Source organism: Oryctolagus cuniculus, chromosome 21, assembly GCF_051225735.1.
Source record: "Oryctolagus cuniculus isolate XC-2025 breed Fujian yellow rabbit chromosome 21, ASM5122573v1, whole genome shotgun sequence".
Classification (NCBI taxonomy): Eukaryota; Metazoa; Chordata; class Mammalia; order Lagomorpha; family Leporidae; genus Oryctolagus; species Oryctolagus cuniculus.
Window position 1 is genome coordinate 20,868,788 of NC_142887.1, and position 20,789 is coordinate 20,889,576.

The window sequence follows — 20,789 nt, forward strand, 5'->3', positions numbered from 1 at the left end:
AATCTACTCTCTTTCCCCCAGAGGTGATGATGATCCTGACTCTCATGGTGTCTTCTTTGTTTTACTTTACATTTTTCCATGGAAGCACGCATCCTTCAAAAATAAAATAATGTTTACTTTTCCTGCTTTTTGAACAATACACACTGACATCTGTGGCATGTATTTTGTGTCTGGCTTCTTTCACTCAGCATTGTTTGTTAAAATCATCCATTCTATATGTGAAGCTGCAGTTCACTTTCATGGTATGAATCTAAGTACAATTTACCCATGCTATGGTTAAACACTTGGGTTGTTTCCAAGGTTTTGACTTTGAGCTTCTTTTGTTGTTGTTAATGTCTATTTATTTACATTTACTTAAAAGGCAGAGATTGCGGGGTGGGGTGGGTGGGTCCATCAGCTCATTCACTTCCCAAAGCCCTGCAACAGCCACAACCCGGCCAAGCCAAAGCTAGGAGCCCAGAACTGCATCAGGTTTCCCTTATGTATTGCAGTGGTCTAAGCACTTGAGCCAATATCCGCTGCCTCCCAGGATGCATTAGCAGAAATGCTGGATTGGAAACAGAGCCGCTTAGACTTGAACCAAAACCCTGACCTGGGATGCTGAAGTCCCAAGCAGCAGCTTAACCTGCTGTGGCATAGCGCCTGCCCCTGAGCATTCTTGCACATGATACGTGGTGTATATGTGCCTGTCTGTTGAGTGTGTAACTAGGAGAGACACTGACAGGTTCCATGGGTGAGCAATCGTGCCACCCTGTGGCTCTCCAGTAGCGTGCAGAGGTTCCTTCTTGCTGTGCATCCTCGGCGACATTCTGGCTGTTCTGGCAGATGTGTAGTGCTGTTTCACCAGGGTTTCAATATCTGTTTCCTATTTTTCAATGGGTGTCATACTTCCTGGAAGGCCTGCTCCACCTGCCCCATACCCCTCAGCCCCGCTACTTCCAAGTGGTTTTAAGTCATCCAGATAGGTGCAGTGTTTCTATAACCTGGAGTCAAATACCCCAGGGAACTGTACAGTGAGAACATTCCGTCTCAAAGAGACTTCCTCCATTTTGTAAGTTTTGATTTTCTGGTAAGAATCGCATGACCCACCTAATCTGCCAAGTCTCCATGTGACATGGCTTCTTCTAGCACCCCTTTATCATCGAGGACAATTTAATAATTGCATGTAACCAGAAAGTAACTCTTCCCTCCCAACCTCCCCACCAATGACACTGGTCTTTTCTTACTCCAGTGTCCTTCACAAATTCCTTGCTTCTTGTTACTTTGGGAGTAGAGAACTGCAATCTTTTACAAACCGCTAGTCATTCTTCCCTTTAATCAGTCCAATTCTCCCTTGTCAGAGGCTGGCATTGTGCAGGGTTAAGCTGTTGCTTCTGACACTGGCACCCTGTATCAGAGTGCTGAGTTGAGTCCCAGCTTCTCTGCTTCTGATCTAACTCCCTGCTAGTGCACCTGGGTCCAAGAGTGTAAGTATTTGGGCCCCTGCCATCCACGTGGAAGACCCTGGTGGAGTTCCTGGCTCCTGGCTTCAGCCTAGCCTGGACCTAGCTGTTGTGGCCATTTGGGGACTGAACCAGCGGACAGAACATCTCTTTTACTCTGCCTAAATTCATACCTTCCTTTTCTTAGAATCTTCTCCCCAATTCTTCACATTTCTAATCCTCCAGATTTCAATCTCTTTACACAATCTCTTGTGTTTCTGTTTATCTTTTTGGCTGTTATTATTTCTTCATTCTTGACAAACGTATCTTGTTCTCCATGCCACCCCTTCAATCTAGAATGATATTATGTTCCATTACCAAGTGCCAGCCTTCTTAGCAATGGCTGTTTCTTTCTTCACACTTTTCCTGATTATGTGGAACCAGACTGCATTCTATTCCAATCTGTCCTTCTCTCTTTTGGTTATCTGTGGCTCAGAGTAGGCACTAAAGAAATATGTTGTTGAATATAACTAAGTATAATATAGGAAAACATATTTAAGAAAACATCTATGTAAGAAGTTTTTCTAGTGGTTTAAGCTATCTGTGTCCCGCATCAGAGGACCTGGGCTCAGTATCTGGTTCCAGGTTCCTGCTACTGCAAACTCTGGAGAGCAGCAGTGATGTCTCAAGAAATGGGTTCCTGACACCCACAATGGAGATCTGGACTGCATTACCAGCAGCTGCTGGCTTCAGCCCCAGCCACTGCAGACATTTGGGACGTAAACCAGCAGGTGCAAGCTATCTCTCACATAAATTAAAAAGAGGCATTACACTACATTTTTAAAAAAGCTTTACTTATTTGAAAGCAGCATTATATAGAGAGAGGGAGAGTCAGAGAGAAAGAGAGAGGGAGGGAGGAGGGAGAAAGGGGGAAGAAGGGATCTTCCGTTCGCTGGTTTACTAATCCCCAAATGGCCACAACGGCCACATCTGGGCCAGGCCAAAGTCAGGAGCCCAGAGCTCCATCTGGGTCTCCCACATGGGTAGCACGGGTCCATACACTTGGACCGTCATCTGCTGCTTTTCCAGGTGCATTAGTAGAGAGGTGGAGCAGCCAAGACTCAAACTAGCACTCATACAGGATGCTGGTGTTACTGGCAGCAGCTTAACTGTGCTAAAACACCAACACCTACACAATTTTTTTAAAAAATATTTACCCTATTTATCTGAAAGACAGAGAGAGAGAGAGAGAGAAAGAGAGGGAGGGAGGGAGGGGGAAGGAGAAGGAGGGAGGGAGGAGAGGGAGAGAGGGAGAGAGGGAGAGAGGGAGAGAGGGAGAGAGGGAGAGAGAAAGAGAGAAAGAGAGAAAGAGAGAGAGAGAGAGAGAGAGAGGTGTCAGTCTTCTACCCACTGGTTTACTCCCCAAATGGCCACAACGGCCATAGCTGGGCCAGATGGAAGCCAGGAACCAGGAGCTTCATCTGGGTCTCCCACTCAGGTGCACAGACCCAAGGACTTGGGCCATTTTCTGCTGCTTTCCCAAGTGCATTAGTAGAGAGCTGGATTGGAAGTGGAGCAGCTGGGACACAAACCAGTGCCCAAATGGGACGTTAGGATTGCAGGCAGTGGCTTAATTGGTCACACCACAATGCCAGCCCCACCCTATATACTTTTTTTAAAATATTTATTTATTTACTTGAGAGGTAGAGTTACAGACAGAGAGTGGGAGGAACAAAGAGAGGTCTTCCATCCGCTAGTTCATTCTCCAAATGGCAATGGCTGGAGCTTTGCGGATCTGAAACCAGGAGCCAGGAGCTTCTTCCAGGTCTCCCATGAGGATGCAGGGGACCAAGCACTTGGGCCATCTTCCACTGCTTTCCCAGGCCATAGCAGGGAGTTGGATCAGAAGAGGAACAGCCAGGACTAGAACCAGCAGAGGATTAATCTACTGCACCACAGCAGTGGCCTGACTACTATTCTTTAAACTCTGATTAATAACAAGAAATAGAACTGATGGGCTGATATAATCACTTATATCATTTGAGAAAAAAATTGTACTTAGATACACATATACCTTTCTCGGATGTTTTGTGATGCAATGTATAGATGTATAATTTGTATTAAGAAGTAGATTTGCATATATACTACATATCAAGGGACTTTAAAAAACATTTTCAAGAGTAATGGAAGTGACTTGATGAAAATCTTTATAAAAAGTGAGCTATATAATAGTCTAATGTGAAAATAATATTTAGTACTGAGTTTTAAGTGGTTCCTAATAAGTTATTGGTATGAAATTTTATATCACACAAGGATCTATGTCATAAGTTCAAGAAAAGGCTTATTATATTTAAATGATTCTTTTATGGTCTTTATCATGTGCACTTTGCATGGCTGGGGACAGTGAGACATATTTAGCTGAGTGAAAACTGGCTGGCAGGGTATTATAATAACTAGAAAAAATATGAAATGATTAAACGATCATTTTTAGCTTCATATCCCTGGCCCTCTATCACCATTTCATCCAAGGTTTGATTAGAGCCTTGGTATTTTGTTCTCACTAGATGGTGACTTCAACCTGTCCTAACAGGGCTCATTCACTTGGCCCTGTGTGTTACAATACGGTCCCCCTCCTTCTGAGATGACTTCCTCTCCACCCATTTGAGTTCACATTTCAAGTCCAATTCCACTCACTGCTGCTCACCGGCCTTGCCTTTCTCTTTGTGCATGGTTGTTGAAATGACATCATCTTTAGAGCTTACTCTGATCCACTGGTAGCAGCTGCTTGTTCAGAAAGATTCTGATGCTATAGTAAGGGTCAGCGAAAAAACAAAAGTACCTGGCCAGGTATGGGAGGTGAAGGGATGCCTGTTGTTTCTCTTAGTACCTTTTAACACCTCAGAAAGAATTGTTCTCATACTTTTGTAACTTTTAAAATATCTAACAGGCTAGCAATATTTGATTCAATAATATTTCAAATTCAACTATTTCTATAACAAGCACTACAAATTTTCTACAACTCTCATTTTTTTGGGGGAGGACGCAGGGAAATTTACCACGTGTGAAGCTATCACTATACCATAGAGTTCTAGGTAACTGTCATCACCCCAACATCATTCTTCTTCCCATCCCTAGTCCCAACAACCACTAACTACCTCTTCTCTAGATATGTTTGCTTTTTTGTAATTTTCATACAATATGTAGTTTTGGGACAGGTGTTGTGCCTGTTCAAATCCCAGCTGTTCCACTTCTGATCCAGCTCCCTGCTTCCTAGCTCTGCTGCCTGGGAAAGCAGCAGCAGATGGCCTAAGTGCTTGGGCTCCTGCACTCATGTGAGACACCTGGAAGAAGCTCCTGGCTCCTGGCTCTGGCCTGCTGAGCCCCAGCCGATGTGGCCATGTGGGGAGTGAACAAGCAGATGGAAGACCTTTCTCTCTGTCTCTCTCTCTGTAGCTCTTTCAAATAAAACAAACCATTAAACAAACAAACAAATAATGTGTAGTACTGAGCTTCTCTCACTCAGCATGTTTTCAGGTTTGCCCACACGGTGGCATCTGACAGTACTTCATTCTTTTTAATGTTATGTAACGCTCCCCTGTAGGAATGCACATGTATTCTTTATAAATTCATTCATTTATGGACCTTTGTGTTTCTACTTCTTGACTCTTAACAAATGACACTGCTAAACATTTTGCCATATAGCCACTTCTTTTTTTTTTTTTTTAAAGAATTCTTTTAACAGCTTAACATCTGGAGAGACTTATACTGCTTAGTTCTATACGTACTTCAGGTAGCTCTTTTAGGTCACAGGATGAATTTATTATGAACACTCTCAAAATTATCAACCTCACCCAAGTACCTAACTGAAGCCCCAGACTGGCAAACATGAATCTTGCTGCTCTTTATGGAATAATCTCAGCAGTAAGCTTTGAGGACACAAGAACTCAGTAGTTCAGACTCAACATAAAAATGTAACAAATAGGCTTTATTACTACACTAAACATAGTCCTTGAACCTAGTGAATTAACTAAGGGTATAGAAGGAACCAATGAAGACAACTGTAGGTATGAAAGTTAACTGGCACAAAATGTCTTACTATTGTTGGTGCTGTTGCCATTAAAAGACCCAGAAGAACTGTTACTGTCTTTCTCTTTATCTTGATTTTCAAAGTCCATATTAAGAGACCTGTGGGAGAAAAAAATTACAGGTAAGTCTTATTTTTGCTTCAGAAAGCAGCAGGTCAGACAGCCGAGTCATGAGCCAGTATTTTAAAGCGCTAAGACATTGGGAAGGAAGGTCTCTTCCTGAATAACTCAGGAAAGCCTCTCGCCGTCACACCAGCAAACAATCTCCGTCCCTTCTGCCATCACAAGAGTGCAGGTGAGAGCATCCCCATGAATCCTTAATTACTTCAAGATTCGGAAGTTTTGTTCATTTAAGGAACTTTACATTATTTAACTAATTTATCTGACAGGCAGATTTAGACACACACACACACACACACACACACACACACACACACACAAGAGATGTCTTCTATCTGCTGGTTCATTCCTCACATGGCCACATCTACCGGGGCTGGGCCAGGCTAAAGCCAGGAGCCAGGAGCTTCATCCAATCTCCCACGTGGGTGTAGGGGCCCAAACTCTCGGGCCATCCTCTGGTGCTCTCCCAGGTGCATTAGCAGGGAGCTGAATCAGAAGTGGAACAGGCAGGATTAGAACCAGCGCCCACATGGGATGCCAGTGTCATAGGCAGTGGCTTTACCTGCTATGCCACAACGCTGGCCCTTTTAATGATTTCCTCATGGTAAAAACCTAGAAGGAGAAACGTGGGTCAAAGGGTAAGCACATTTTGAGACTTTTACACACCACACAACTATTTACAGAAAGGCTGTACCAATACACTCTGTGATAGCAGTATCAGAGTGCTTGTTCCTCTCCACCACGTCAGCTCCGCTTCAGCAACAACAAATGTTTGAGTTCTTTCTATATCTGGAATTACCCCAGGTACCAAAGGGACAATAAATAGTAAGCGAAACGCCAGTGGATTTTACACACATGGATTTTCAAGGGTGGGGAGCGGGTGGCAGCTGGTGTACCCATATCGGAGCACCTAGTTTGTGTCCCAACTATTCCACTTATGATCTAGCTTTCTGCTAATACACACCCTGGAAGGCAGCAGGTGATGACTAAGGTACTTTGGTCCCTGCCACCCACTTGGGAGCCCTTGACTTAGTTCTGGGCTCTTGGCTTTGGACTGTCCCAGCCCTGGCTGTTGGGGCATCTGGGGAGTGAACCAGCAGGTGGAAGATGTCTCTCTCTCTCAAGTAAATAATAATAATAACAACAACAATAAAAATGTGAAAAGGCAGCCCAACAGATGAAATATTTGTAAACCATAAATTTGATATGAGACTTTTATCTAGAATATATAAAAAATCTTTAACCATTCAATAATAAAAAAGAAAACCTGATTTAAAAACAAAAGAATACGAACAGACATTTCTACAATGATACACAAATGAGCACATGGAAAGATATTCAATGTCATTACCCATTAGGGAAATACAAATCACAATCACAATAAGATACCACTTCACGTTACAATTAAGAAGGTAGATAATAAGCAACTGTTGGCAAGGATGGAAAAACCAGAGCCTTCATACATTGCTTGTGGGACTGTAAATGGGCGCAGCTGCTTTGAAAACAGAATTCACCCACACTGACACCTTGATCTTGGACTTCCAGGACTCCTGAGAAAACGAACTTCTTGTTTAAGCTACCCAGTCTATGGTATTTTGTTATGGCAACCTGAGCTAATTAACAGATCAGAGATCATACTTTATATGCCGTGAATCTTTTACATTGAGACTTATTTTATATCCTAAGATATTGGCCAGTGCCGCAGCTCACTAGGCTAATCCTCCGCCTTGCAGCACTGGCATACCGGGTTCTAGTCCCGGTTGGGGTGCCGGATTCTTTCCTGGTTGCCCCTCTTCCAGGCCAGCTCTCTGCTGTGGCCCGGGAAGGCAGTGGAGGATGGTCCAGGTGCCAGGGCCCTGCACCCCATGGGAGACCAGGAGAAGCACCTGGCTCCTGGCTTCGGATCAGTGCGGTGTGCCGGCTGCAGTGCGCCGGCCGTGGCGGCCATTGGAGGGTGAACCAACGGCAAAGGAAGACCTTTCTCTCTGTCTCTCTCTCTCACTATCCACTCTGCCTGTCAAAAAAAAAAAAAGATATAATTTATATTAGGAAATATTCCATGTGCACTTGAAAAGAGTGTGTTTTCTTACTGGATGGAGTGTTCTCTAAATGTTAATTAGGTCAAACAGATCAAGAATATTAGTCAAGGGGTGGGTACTGTGGTGTGGTAGGATTAAGTCGCTACTTCAGCTATGCCCACATCCCATAATGGAGCACAGTTTGAGTCCTAGTTATTCCACTTCTGATCCAACTCCCTGCTAACACACCAGGGAAGCAGCAAATGATGGCTCAAATGCTTGGGCCCCTGTACCCATGGGGGAGATATGGATGGAGTTCCGGGTGCCTGGCTTTGGCCTGCAGCTGTTGTAGCCATCTGAGGAGTGAGCCAGCAGATGGAAAACTCCTCCCTCACCCAACCTCTCCCCTTCACTCTGCTTTTCAAATAAGTAATAAATATTTATTTATTTATTTTTGGACAGGCAGAGTGGACAGTGAGAGAGAGAGAGAAAGGTCTTCCTTTTTCTGTTGGTTCACCCCACAATGGCCACCGTGGCCAGCGCACCGCACTGATCCGAAGCCAGGAGCCAGGTGCCTCTCCTGGTTTCCCACATGGGTGCAGGGCCCAAGGACTTGGGCCATCCTCCACTGCACTCCCTGGCCACAGCAGAGAGCTGGACTGGAAAAGGAGCAACCCGGAAAGAATCCGGCGCCCCGACTGGGACTAGAACCCGGAGTGCAGGCACTGCAGGCGGAGGATTAGCCAAGTGAGCTGTGGTGTCAGCCTAAATAAGTAATAAATACTTTAAATGTTGGAGGGGAGGAACAAGTATTGCATAGCCATTTAAGCTGTGGCCTGGGATGCCTGCATCCCTTATCAGAGTGCCTATGTGGGTGGCAGGGACCCAACTATTTGAGCGATCACTTACCTATTCCCAGGATGTGTACTAGGAGGAAGCTGGAACTGGAAGTGGAACTGGGACCTGAACCAAGACACTCTGATGGGGGATGCAGGAGTCTCAAGTGGTATCTGAACCAGTGCACCACATGCTCCCAAACTGAGGATTTAAGAACATTCTTCTTCTTTTTCTTTTTTAAAGATTTATTTATTTATTTGAAAGATAGAGTTACACAGAGAGAGGAGCGGCAGAGAGAGGGGTATTCCATCTGCTGGTTCACTCCCCAATTAGCTGCAATGGCTGGAGCTGCACTGATCCGAAGCCAGGAGCCAGGAGCTTCTTCCGGGTCTCCCACGCAGGTGCAGGGGCCCAAGACGTGGGCCATCTTGCACTACTTTCCCAGGCCATAGCAGAGAGCTGGATCGGAAGTGGAGGCGAGGGCGTTAACCTGCTGCACCACAGCGCTGGCCCCTTTTTATCTTTTTTTAAAAGATTTATCCATTTATTTGAAAGTCAGAGCCATACAGAGAGAGGTTTTCCACCACTCCCTAGGTGGCTACAACAGCCGGGGTGGGCCAGGCTGAAGCTGGGAGCCAGGAGCCTCATCTGGGCTTCCCATGTGAGCGGTAGGGGGCCCACACACTTGGACCATCCTCCTATGCTGTCCCAGGCACGTGAGCAGGAAGCTGGATCAGAAGTGGAGCATGGGCTGGCACTGTGGCGTAGCAGGTAAGGCTGCCGCCTGCAGTGCAGGCATCTCATATGGGCACCAGAGTTCAAGTCGTGGTTGTTCTACTTCTGATCCAGCTCTCTGCTGTAGCCTTGGAAAGCAGCAGCAGATGGCCCAAGTTCTTGTGCTCCTGCACTGGTGTGGGAGACCTGGAAGAAGTTCCTGGATCCTGGCTTTGGATCAGCGCAGTTCCGGCCGTTGCAGCCATCTGGGGAGTGAATCAGAGGATGGAAGACCTCTCTCTCTCTCTCTGCCTCTCCTTCTCTCTCTCTGTATCTGTGTAACTCTTTCAAATAAATAAATCTTTAAAAAAAAAAAAAGAAAGTAATGGAACAGCTGGGACTTGAACTGGTGCTCATATGGGATGCTGGTGCTGCAGACAGCGGCTTGACCCATTAAGCTACAGCACTGGCCTGTCTTCTTCATATGCATATAAAACATCTGGGGCCTTGTATTTCTCCAGCCACTGGAGGAAGACACTTTGACAGAGGTTGGCAAAGTCCATTAACTCTGCTGCCTCAGTCAGCCTTATAGGAACTATCACAGTGCCTGGCTCCCAAGACACATGTTTTCCTGGGCGTTCTGAGTTATATAACAAACCAGTGCAATGTTTTGCATATATTTCTCCTGCTAAGACACCAGGGAATGTTTTCAGGGCATGATTTCAATTCTATGGTGTTTTGAACTTTACTTCATGTTTTTTTGTGGCAGAGTTCATCATCTGGGAGGAACTGAGCTCTAGGCCTGGTACGGTGCGTTTCTTGGGAACCTGTCACAAGTCAGTGGAATGTGACGGCTGATTCTTCTCATGGGAATGCTTTGGAAAGACATATTAATTTGAGTTTTTCACAATCACTTAGGAATGGAGTAATAATAAGTAAAATTGTTATGCTGCTCTGCTCTCAGAATCTGGTGGCTGCGGGATGCACTGAGAGGCAGCTTTATCACATCTCTCCCTGGGGACTAGCTACTCAAGATGGTGAGCTTCTCCTGCTCTTTTGGTGGGCACTGTATTGGTAGCCTGGACTGGAAAGCTAACAGTCATCTTTTTGGTTTATTCCTACCACAGCTGTTAGAGTGGCGATTGTAAGACTGGGCGCTGTCAATACTGTTGCACAGGTTCAGGGGTTATAGAATTCCATTTCACTGTGGTATTAGCTGAGGACATTTGAAACTCCACCCTCAGGGCAGAGTGGCCCAAGGGTTAACTGCTTGGGATACCAGTATCCCATATTGGAGTGCCTGGCTCTAAGTTATAATGGCCAGCTCATGTGTACTCTGGGAGGCAGCACATGATGGCTCAAGTACTTGGGTCCCTGCCACCCATGAGGGAGACCTGGATTGAGTTTCCAGTTCTAGGCTTTGGCCTGGCCCAGTCCCAGCTGTTGTGGGCATCTGGGGAGCGAACCAGTGGATGGAAGACCTCTCTGTGTTTCTGTCCCTCTGTTTCTCTGCCTTTTAAATAAATAAATACAAATTTAAAAAACAAAACACTTGTCTGTTTTGAGGCAAGGCTTTTCCTTCTTTTCAAGTGTTAGTAGGTTATGGTTAACCTAAAACCAGTTTTAGCTTGTCAATGGACAAGCTAAAGTTCTAAGAAAATGTCCTTAGAACCTACTTGATAAGAATTGCTAAACAGACTGGAACATCTCTGGCCGTGTAATGATGGACTATGAGGAGGAGCAGAGTCAAACCAAGCACACTTCTCAGGTCCTGATGTCACTGGAAGCTGACTGAATTTTTTATGCTAGGACAAATTTAGCTAAAATCAAGCCTGGTTTGGTCATCAGAAGCAGACCAGGGGGCACCAGTGCCCAAAACGGAATCTGGCTGAATGAGGTAAGAGGTCCCATACACTAGTTCAAGCTGGGAAGACTCTTCTTTCTCTCTTTAAAATATTTATTCTATTTGAAATTCAGAGTTAGAGAGGGACAGGCAGAGAGAGAGAGAGAGAGAGAGAGAGAGAGAGAGAGAGAGAGAGGAGAAAGAGCGGAGAGAGACAGAGAAAGAGAAAAAAGAAAGAGAAAAGAGAGAGAAAAGAGAGAAGAGAGAGAGAGGAGGAGAGGAGAGGCGGGGGGGGGGGGGGGAAGACAGAGAGAGAGAGAGATCTTCCTTCCTCTGGTTAACTCCCGAAATGGCTACAATGGCCATGGCTGGTCCAGGCCGAAGCCAGGAGCCAGGAGCTTCATCCCAGTCTCCCACATGGGTGCAGGGGCCCAAGCACTTGGGTCATCTTCCACTGCTTTCCCAGGAACATCAGCAGGGAGTTGGAGCAGAAGTAAAACAGCCAGGACTCAAACTGGCACCTATATGGGATGCTGGCACTGCAAACAGCAACTTTACCCACTACACCTGAAGTGCCATCTCCCTCCCCTCTATGCCGCCTTTTAAAGATCTGTTTATTTGAACGGCAGAGTTACCAAGGGACAATGGCAGATCTTCTATCTACTGGTTCACTCCCTAAGTGGCTGCAACAGCCAGGGCTGGGCAAGGCTGAAGTTAGGAATTCCATTTGGGTCTCCCATGTGGGTGAAGGGCCCAAAGACTCGGGCCATCTTCCTCTACTTTCCCAGGCACATTAGCAGGGAGCTGGACCAGAAACAGAGTAACTAGGACTCGAATCAGTGCTCATATGGGATATACTGGCATTACATGCAGTGGCTTAACTTGTTGCACAACACTGGTCCCAAGATTCACACCTTCTAGCAAACAAGATGGGCCTGGGTGTGGCAGATCGAGGGGCACTGTGACTGGGATCCAGTAACAGTCACCCTCATTGCACACGACAATACACATAAGCTGTTTAAACACAGGCTTTCAGAAGACTGCCTCCCAAGTCACCCAGACCACTTTGCAATAAGAGCCTTTATCCCAACTTACTGGGGCATTTATTTTTATTTATTTTTTGAAATAAATAATATTTTATTTATTTGAAAGGCAGAGTTAGAGAAAGAAAGAAAGAGAGAGAGAGAACGAATGAACTACTATCTGGGAGTTCACTCCTCAAATGGCCACAATGGCCAGGGTCTCACATAGGTGCAGGGGCCCAAGCACTTGGGCCACCCTCTGCTGCCTTCGCAGGCACATTAACAGGGAGCTAGATCAGAAGTGGAGTAGCCAGCATTTGAAGTGGTGTCCACATAGGACGCCGGCGCCACAGGCAGTGGCTTTACCCACTAGGCCACAGCACGCGCCCTGACCTGGGTGAGTTATTAACTCTACAGACGTCACACGGCCTCACTGGACCTCGTCCTCCTCCTTCCCACCCACCCAGCTCTGTCATCGCAAACTGTCAGACATTCTATCCAAACCCTGGCTGTCTACTTAACAAACAGCAAGCCCGGATTCCTGAAATCGATGTTAAATGACAGCAGAAGGACTTGAGCTACTACTGTTTAGCATTGCAGGAACACCTCATCTAAATTACAGCACCTTATATACTGTTTCTGCATTTCATCAACTATGTCTAACTTGAATGGAGCTGTGGGTCAAGCTGTAGGAGGCAAACGGATTTCCAGTTACTGGTGCTCCCAGAGTGCAGCCAGACCAGGAAGGGGCTGGGTAGGAGGATGGTTTGCGACTGAGCAGCTGAAGCGTCCTGGCTGCTACAAGTGACAACTGTTAGCCTCTACTGAAGGCACACTGTCTGGCACTGGGACGCTAGGTGCTTTACAGCCAATATTTCTTTTAAGTTACTGAATAACCCTGAGCATGGTGACAAAATAACACAAATCCCGGTTTGTACTTGCTGTCCTGGCAGGATTAACAGTGCCCTGCCTGCTCCCCTTCAGAAGCACTGAAGGACATTAAGTTATGTGATGACCGTACCTACGGGCTGGACTGTGGCCTCTCCAAATTCCTATGTTCAAGTATTAACCCTCAATGCACTTCAGAATGGGGCTGTACTCAGAGCCTTCAAAGAGGTAATTTAGGTAAAATGAGTCATCAGGGTAGACCAGAACCCAGTACGACAGGTGTCCATAGAAGAGGAGATTACACAGAGAGACTGACCAGCCAAACACATGCATGTGAGCCCATGTGAAGGCACCATGTGGACAGCATGGTGAGAGGCATCAGAATGAAACCAACTCAGCCAACTCCACTGACAACTCGGCCTTGGACTCGCAGCCCCTTACTTCCTTAGTGTGTGGGACTTCGTTACAGCAGCCCTAGCAGACTAAATTTTCAGTCAACAGTATGCCAAGGACATCTTTCCACATCAGTACATTAACTGCTTCTTCTCATTAAAAAAAGAAATCAGGGGCCAGCTTTGTGATGCAGTGAGTTAACCATCCTATACAACTCTGGATCAAGTCCTGGCTGCTTTCCATCCAGCTCCCCGTCAATGAACTTGGTGGTCCAAGTACTTGGGCCCCTGCCAACTATGTGGGAGACCAGGATGGAGTTCTTGGCTCCCGTCTTCAGCACAGCCCGGCCCAACCCTGGGTGTTATAGCCATTTGGGAGTGAACCTCTGGACAGAAGATCTTTCTGTGTCTCTTCTGTTAACACTGCCTTTCAAATAAACAAATCTTAAAATCTCTGAGTTGAGCTGATCCGACAGGACTTTTAGATGAGCTGGATACACGATGCATCACTACAGGTAAGTATGAACACCAGCAACGCTTTACAGCCAGATGTGGTTCACTTCATCTTCGACTGGGTGGACAGGGTGAGGATGGAAACTGATCTTGACAGCTAATCAGTGTCAGAGTGCTGACAACCAACCTTCACCTTTTAACTGAGTATAAGTGTAAATCCTAGGGATTTATACTAGGGGGAGGGGGGGAGGGGTGAGGGAAGAGGGAGGAGATCTTCCATGTGCTGGTTCACTCCCCAAACAGCAAGGGCTGAGCCAAGTGCCTGGAGCTTCTTCTGGGTCTCCCACATGGGTACAGGGGCTCAAGGACTTGGGCCATCCTCTACTGCTTCCCCAGGCATATTAGGAAGGAGCTGGATCGGGAGTGGAGAAGCCATGACTTGCACTGGCACCCATATGGGATGCTGGCACTGCAGGCAGTAGCTTTATTTACCATGCTGCCCCCCCCACCCTTTTAAATAAATTGAACATTTAAAAATAAATTGATGGGTAGCTATTTAGCCTAGTGGTTAACAGGTCAGTTAGGACACCTATATCCCACATCAAAATGTCTGGGTTTCATACTTGGTTCTGTTATAGGCAAAAATTGACCAGGTTTGTGAGCTGGAATACCATGCCTTCACCTCGCCCCCTGTGTGATCTCATCCCCCTACCTGACCACACCTGTGTGCCCACCTGCCAATCAGGCTAATTAGCCACTCTCCTTTGGAAGTGGATTAAAGGCCTGGAGCACCACTTTTATTCTCCTTGCTACCCTGCACCTCCGGGGTGCGTGGCCTTCATGCCACTGGCCCCATGCTTTCTGGCCTGCATGCTCCTCCACGGGCTGGCTCCTGGTGCTCGATCTGAATCCAGATTTCCCTCTCTGTCTTAGATAGGGCCCTCACTCTCCTAAGCATCCCTCTCACTGAATAAAAAGCTTAAAACTTATCATGCTGCCTCGTTCATTTGTGCCAGTATTCAGAATTCTTCTCTGAATATGAGGCAAGAGCCCACACAGCTTATTAATTTCGATTTATTAATAGGCACCCAGTAACATAAATGGTACCCCAGATGGGACCTTTAAGGGGTATGTTACCAATATTAGTTCTAGCTCCTGCCTCCATCTTCTTTCCAGTGCAGAATCTAGGAGGCAGCAGTGACGGCTCAGGTAGTTGCACTCCTGCCTCTCACATGGGAGATCTGGATTGAGTTCCCAGCTCCTGACTTCGGCTTGGCCCAGTCCCAGCGATTGTGGGCATGTGGGGAGTGAACCAGTGGATGGGAGATTTTTCTTTTCCTGCCCCTCAAACAAATAAAGAACTTGTCCACATATATTATAATATTCACAACCACTCCCTATATTATTTAACATGTTCAAGCTTCTGCACTTGATGTTTCGTTAAGATATGACTGGTTACAGAATGACAAAAAGTACAGCTCCAAAGATAATAAACACGTTGCACACCATTAGAACATCGTGACATGTGAGACTTATTTTGGTAACCTGGTTTAACCACAATGATAGGCATTTCAGTATGAAGGGAAACAGAGTCATATAAAATGCAGTTTTCCTCTCTGCAGTCCAACTGACCTGATGAAACTGTCTTCCTACATTACGTTTGGGTTAAGCAAATAAACTGACCTCATCATTAAATAAAGAACAGGTAGGTGTGTGCCTTAAAAACCATAGTTGTTACTCTACAGTCACAAAAGTCCTATCATTTCTTTACACAGCAACTTAAAATATGATTCTATATACGGAGAATGAGAATGTGTACACGCACACAAGCATTAGTATATCTTCCTTGGAATTTCTTTTGAGATTTATTCCAAACCTGTTATTTTTTTGTCCACAACTCCTGATGCAATAGAACTTCAAGTGTCTTGTCAGTAACAAGCTAATTCTAAACCAGCACCATATTGCAATTCCTGAATCTACTTGTTCATCAGAATAGTCCCTTTCTATTGCTTTCATTTTTCTGTCGTTAGTTTTTTGTTTCTCATCCTCTTTATGCCCTCCTGGGACATACTGATTAGACAAGTGACCATGCTACTTCTTTTTTCTGGTCAGCTGGAAAGAGAAAGTAAGGAGAGATAGGTGTCATCATTAAGTAATATAGGAAGGCCAGCAAAGCTCACCCAAGGGATAGCAAACAACAAAATTTATGGAATACAGCCAAGTGGTGCTGAGAGGGAAATGGGCATGGTACAGTGGGTTCATCTGCCATCGGGGACTCCCACATCCCATACCAGTGTGCTGGTTTGAGTTCCAGCTACTCTTCTTCCAATCCAGCTTCCTGCTAACGAATCCCTGGAGGCAGCAGATGATGGCAGATGATGGCTCGAGTGCCTTGGGCCCTGCCATCTACATGGGAGACCAGGAAGGAGCTCTGTGCTCCTGGTTTCAGCCTGGCCCCTTGCTGACTTGCTTGCTCTCTCTCCCTGTTGCTCTGCCTTTCAAGTAGGTGAAAATGATAATAAAATAAGCATTTAAAAAAGAAGTTTTAAAAGGTTTCAAATCAGTAAGTTGAAAGGCACACTAAAGCCAAGGGAAGCACAGGAAGGAAGTAATAAAGATTAGGGTAAGAACCAATGAAGGGGCTGGTGCTGTAGCGTAGAGGGTAAAGCTGCCGCCTGCAGTGCTGGCATCCCATATGGGCACTGGTTCGAGTCCCAGCTGCTCCTCTGCCTATCCTGCTCTCTGCTATGGCCTGGGAAAGCAGTAGAAGGTGGTCAAGTCCTTGGGCCCCTGCACCCATGTGGGAGACCTGGAGGAAGCTCCTGGCTCCTGGCTTCAGATCGGCACAGCTCCGGCCGTTGCGGCCATCTGGGAAGTGAACCAGCAGATCAAAGATCCCTCTCTCTCTAATGCTGCCTTTCAAATAAATCTTTTATTTTTATTTTTTAAAAGATTTATTTATTTATTTGAAAGTCTGAGTTACTCATAGAGAGAAGGAGAGGGGGAGGGGGAGGGAAGGAGAGGGGAAAGGGGGAGGGGAGAGGGGGGAGGGAGAGGGAGGTTCATTCCCCAGATGGCTGCGTCAATCCAAAGGCAGGAGCCAGGAGCTTCCCCTGGGTCTCCCACGCGGGTGCAGGGGCCCAAGGACTTGGGCCATCTTGTACTGCTTTCCCAGGACATAGCAGAGAGCTGGATGAGAAGAGGAGCAGCCAGGACTAGAACCGGCGCCCACATGGGATGCTGGCGCTTCAGGCCAGGGAGGGCGTTAACCCACTGCGCCAGAGTGCTGGCCCCTCAAATAAATAAATTTTAACAACAGCAACAACAACAAAATGTTTGGCCTACAGATTAGGCAAAGAGTTCTGTGATACACCACCAAGAATGATCCATAAAAAACTGCTAAGTAGGACTTTATCAAAACTAAAAATGCGCACACTTGAAAGGTACCATTAAGAAGGCAAACCAGAGACTGGGGGAAAATATTTGCAAAACACGTGAGGGGCAGAACTTTTGAACAGATATTTCATCCAGGAAGATAAACAAATGGCCAACAGGCACAGCAACAGATGCCCATGTCTTTAATCCTTATCTCAGGGAAATACAATCAACACTGCTCACAGATACCACTCTAAAAAGACAATGACATGTGTTTAAGAAAGCTCTTATATGCCACTAAACTGTACATTTTATGTTATATATATTTAGCCACAATAAAAAGAAATAGCCCTTACCAATACAAAAAAAAAAAAAAGTGGTAAATCAAGCAGGAACAAAACAAAAACAAAAATCTTCTCACAAAGAAAAGCCTACCTTTAGATGGCTTCACTGGTGAATTCTATCAATATTTAAATTTTACATAATCTCTTCCAGAAAACAGAAGAAGAAGAAACATTTACTAATATATTCAATTTAAATGTACAATTAAAGGCATCATGATGATTTACTTTTTATTTTTTATTTATTTATTTATTTTTTATTTTTTGACAGGCAGAGTGGACAGTGAGAGAGAGAGACAGAGAGAAAGGTCTTCCTTTTGCTGTTGGTTCACCCTCCAATGGCCGCCGCGGCCGGCGCGCTGCGGCCGGCGCACCGCGCTGATCTGATGGCAGGTGCCAGGTAATTCTCCTGGCCTCCCATGGGGTGCAGGGCCCAAGCACTTGGGCCATCCTCCACTGCACTCCCTGGCCACAGCAGAGAGCTGGCCTGGAAGAGGGGCAACCGGGACAGAATCCAGCGCCCCGACCGGGACTAGAACCCGGCATGCCGGCGCCACAAGGCAGAAGATTAGCCTAGTGAGCCGCGGTGCCGGCCTGATTTACTTTTTCTAGACAATGGATCACTAAAGTATACAAGGCATAAGGTATTGGACTAGAAGGCTCGAGAACCATACCAATCCAGACTGTCTTGCTGTCTCGTTGTGAAATCTCTGTTAAGTTGTATCATATTGTTGGGCTTCAGCCCCTTAATCTGAAAACAGAGAGGTTCACCAGAAGTCTTTCCCACCTATGTGGTTAAATCTTTGGTACATTTACCACATGAAGTTTTATTTAAAACGTGCCTAATCCTAAACTGGTAGAATCCTTCAGGAAAACAACATGATAATATGTACTAAGAGCCAGACCATATTCTCCAGCAATGTAGTTCAAGATATTTGACTGAAGAATATAAATGAAACAAAAGAAAAAGAATACATAAGATAGTCACTCTAACAATCCACACATCCAGTAAAAGTGGAATATGAAAACACAAAGAAACATCAAATTATAGTATGCAAAGATGACGGCAGAAAATATCTTCATTAGAAAAGAATAAGACTAAGGGGCCAGCACTGTGGCTCACTTGGCTAACCCTCCGCCTGCGATGCCAGCATCCCATATGGGTGCCGGGTTCTAGTCCAGCTCTCTGCTAGTCCAGTCCAGCTCTCTGCTGTGGCCCAGGAAGGCAGTGGAGGATGGCCCAGGTGCTTGGGCCCCTGCATCTGCGTGGGAGACCAGGAGGAAGCACCTGGCTCCTGGCTTTGGGTCAGCGCAGCACGCTGGCCGTAGCAGCCATTTGGGGGGTGAACCAACGGAAGGAAGACCTTTCTCTTTCTCTCTCTCACTGTCTTTAATTCTGTCTACTTAAAAAAAAAAAAAAAAAAAAAAGAAGTAAAGAATTAGACTAAAGTGATTTCAACAAAATGTATACCTTACACAAGGATACTTCAAAAAGTTCATGGAACAATAGAATTGAAAGTATGAGCTTATTTTGGTGCCAAAACAATTCTGAAATTCAAGCATAGGTATTTCACAATATGCATTTTCACACACTATGAAAACAACTTTAAATCAAAATAAATGCATACCTAAAGAAACTACAGAGATAGAGACAGAGAGCTCCCATCTGCTGGTTCAGTGTTCAAATGTTTGCCACAACTAGGGCTGGGCCACATCGAAGTCAGGAGCTAGAAACTCAACCCAGGTCCCACATGTGGGTAGCAGAAACCCAACTACATGAATCATCACCTGCTGTCTTCCCGGGTACTCATCAGCAAGAGGCTAGGGTTAGGAGTGAGTCGGGACCCAAATCCAGGCACTCTGACATGGGATGTCTTGACTGCTAGTCAAATGCCTGCCCCTCACCTCATACATTTAATTCCACTTTCCAAAACTATTCTGAAGTGTAAGTATCTACTGAACAAGTGGAAATTTTCAGCAATGAAAGTAATATTTAGGTGGTGGATCTAAAATTTTTTTTTTGCTTTTATATCTTTAAAGATTCATTATTCATTTGAACTTTATATGCACTAAATTATGTGGCATGTATTTTGTCTGGCTTCTTTCACTCAGCATTATTTGTGAGAATCATCCAGACTGTATGTAAAGCTGTAGTTCACTCACTTTCATTGTATGAACATAATTATAATTTACCCACGCTATATCTGGGTTGTTTCCAAAGTTCTGATTGTGAGAAATAATTATTCTTTTTTTTTTAAATGTCTGTTTATTTTCATTTACGTGAAGGGCTGGAGGTGGGGAGTGGTGCATGTGCCACATAAGACAAATGAAGAGCAGAGATTCAAAATATCAAGGTTATTGGGATGAGGTTCTGACCGCTCTGGTTTGCTTGACGCTTCCCAAGAGCTGTTAGAATCGCACGGCTCTCCAGATGCACCTCAGTACTTCGCACTACTGACAGCTACACTGCACATGCTGTAGCATTTTACTTGTTCTACTCAGTGCTGGAGTAAAGGATGAAAAGTATCCCCCAAATCCAGGCCCAGACTGTGCATCCCTAATTTGAAAATCTGGAACTTTTTGAGTGCCAACACTGATACTCAGAAAGTTTCTGTTTTGGGGGCTGGCTCTGTCACACAGCAGGTAAAGCTGCTGTCAGTAGTGCTGGCATCCCAGGGCATCAGTTCGAGTCCCAGTTGTTCTACTTCTGATCCAGCTCCCTGCTAATGTGCCTGGGAAAGCAGTGGGAGATGGCCCAAGAACTCAGGCCCCTGTACCCACAAGGGAGACTCAGATGAAGCTCCTGGCTTCTGACTGCAGCCTGGCCCAGCAAATGGAGGTTCCCTCTCTCTCTGCCTCTCTTCTTTGTAACTCTTTCAAATAAATAAGTAAATCTTAAAAAAAAAACAAAACAAAACAAAACAAAACAAAACAAAACAAAACAAAAAAACACTTCCATTTTAGAGTGCTGTGGGTTTCCTGATTAGTGATGTCTAACTGGTAAATTGTACACAAATATTCTAAAACCCAGTAACTCTAAAATATAAAGCATGTCTGATTTTTTAAAAAATATTTTTATTTATTTATTTGAGATGTAGAGTTACAGACAGTGAGAGGGAGAGACAGAGAGAAAGGCCTTCCTTCCGTTGGTTCACTCCTCAAATGGCTGCAATGGCTAGAGCTGTGCCAATCCGAAGCCAGGATCCAGGTGCTTCGTCCTGGTCTCCCATGCTGGTGCAGGGGCCCAAGCACTTGGGTCATCTTCTACGACTTTCCCAGG

At 45.4% G+C, this 20,789-nt stretch overlaps 1 protein-coding gene across 3 annotated transcripts in view; it reads right to left on the bottom strand.

Moving 5' to 3' along the window:
• Window positions 1-20,789, bottom strand: part of SPPL3 (signal peptide peptidase like 3) — a 132,377-nt gene that overhangs the window by 20,407 nt on the left and 91,181 nt on the right. For 2 of the 3 annotated variants that reach the window (XM_008272297.5, XM_089323293.1), the window contains exon 3: window positions 5,518-5,606. In XM_008272297.5, coding sequence (XP_008270519.1) covers window positions 5,518-5,606 — 89 coding nt within the window. Of the gene's footprint in view, window positions 1-5,517; window positions 5,607-6,188; window positions 6,239-20,789 lie in introns of those variants that run through there. The other variant, XM_051835852.2, reaches the window with a different exon arrangement.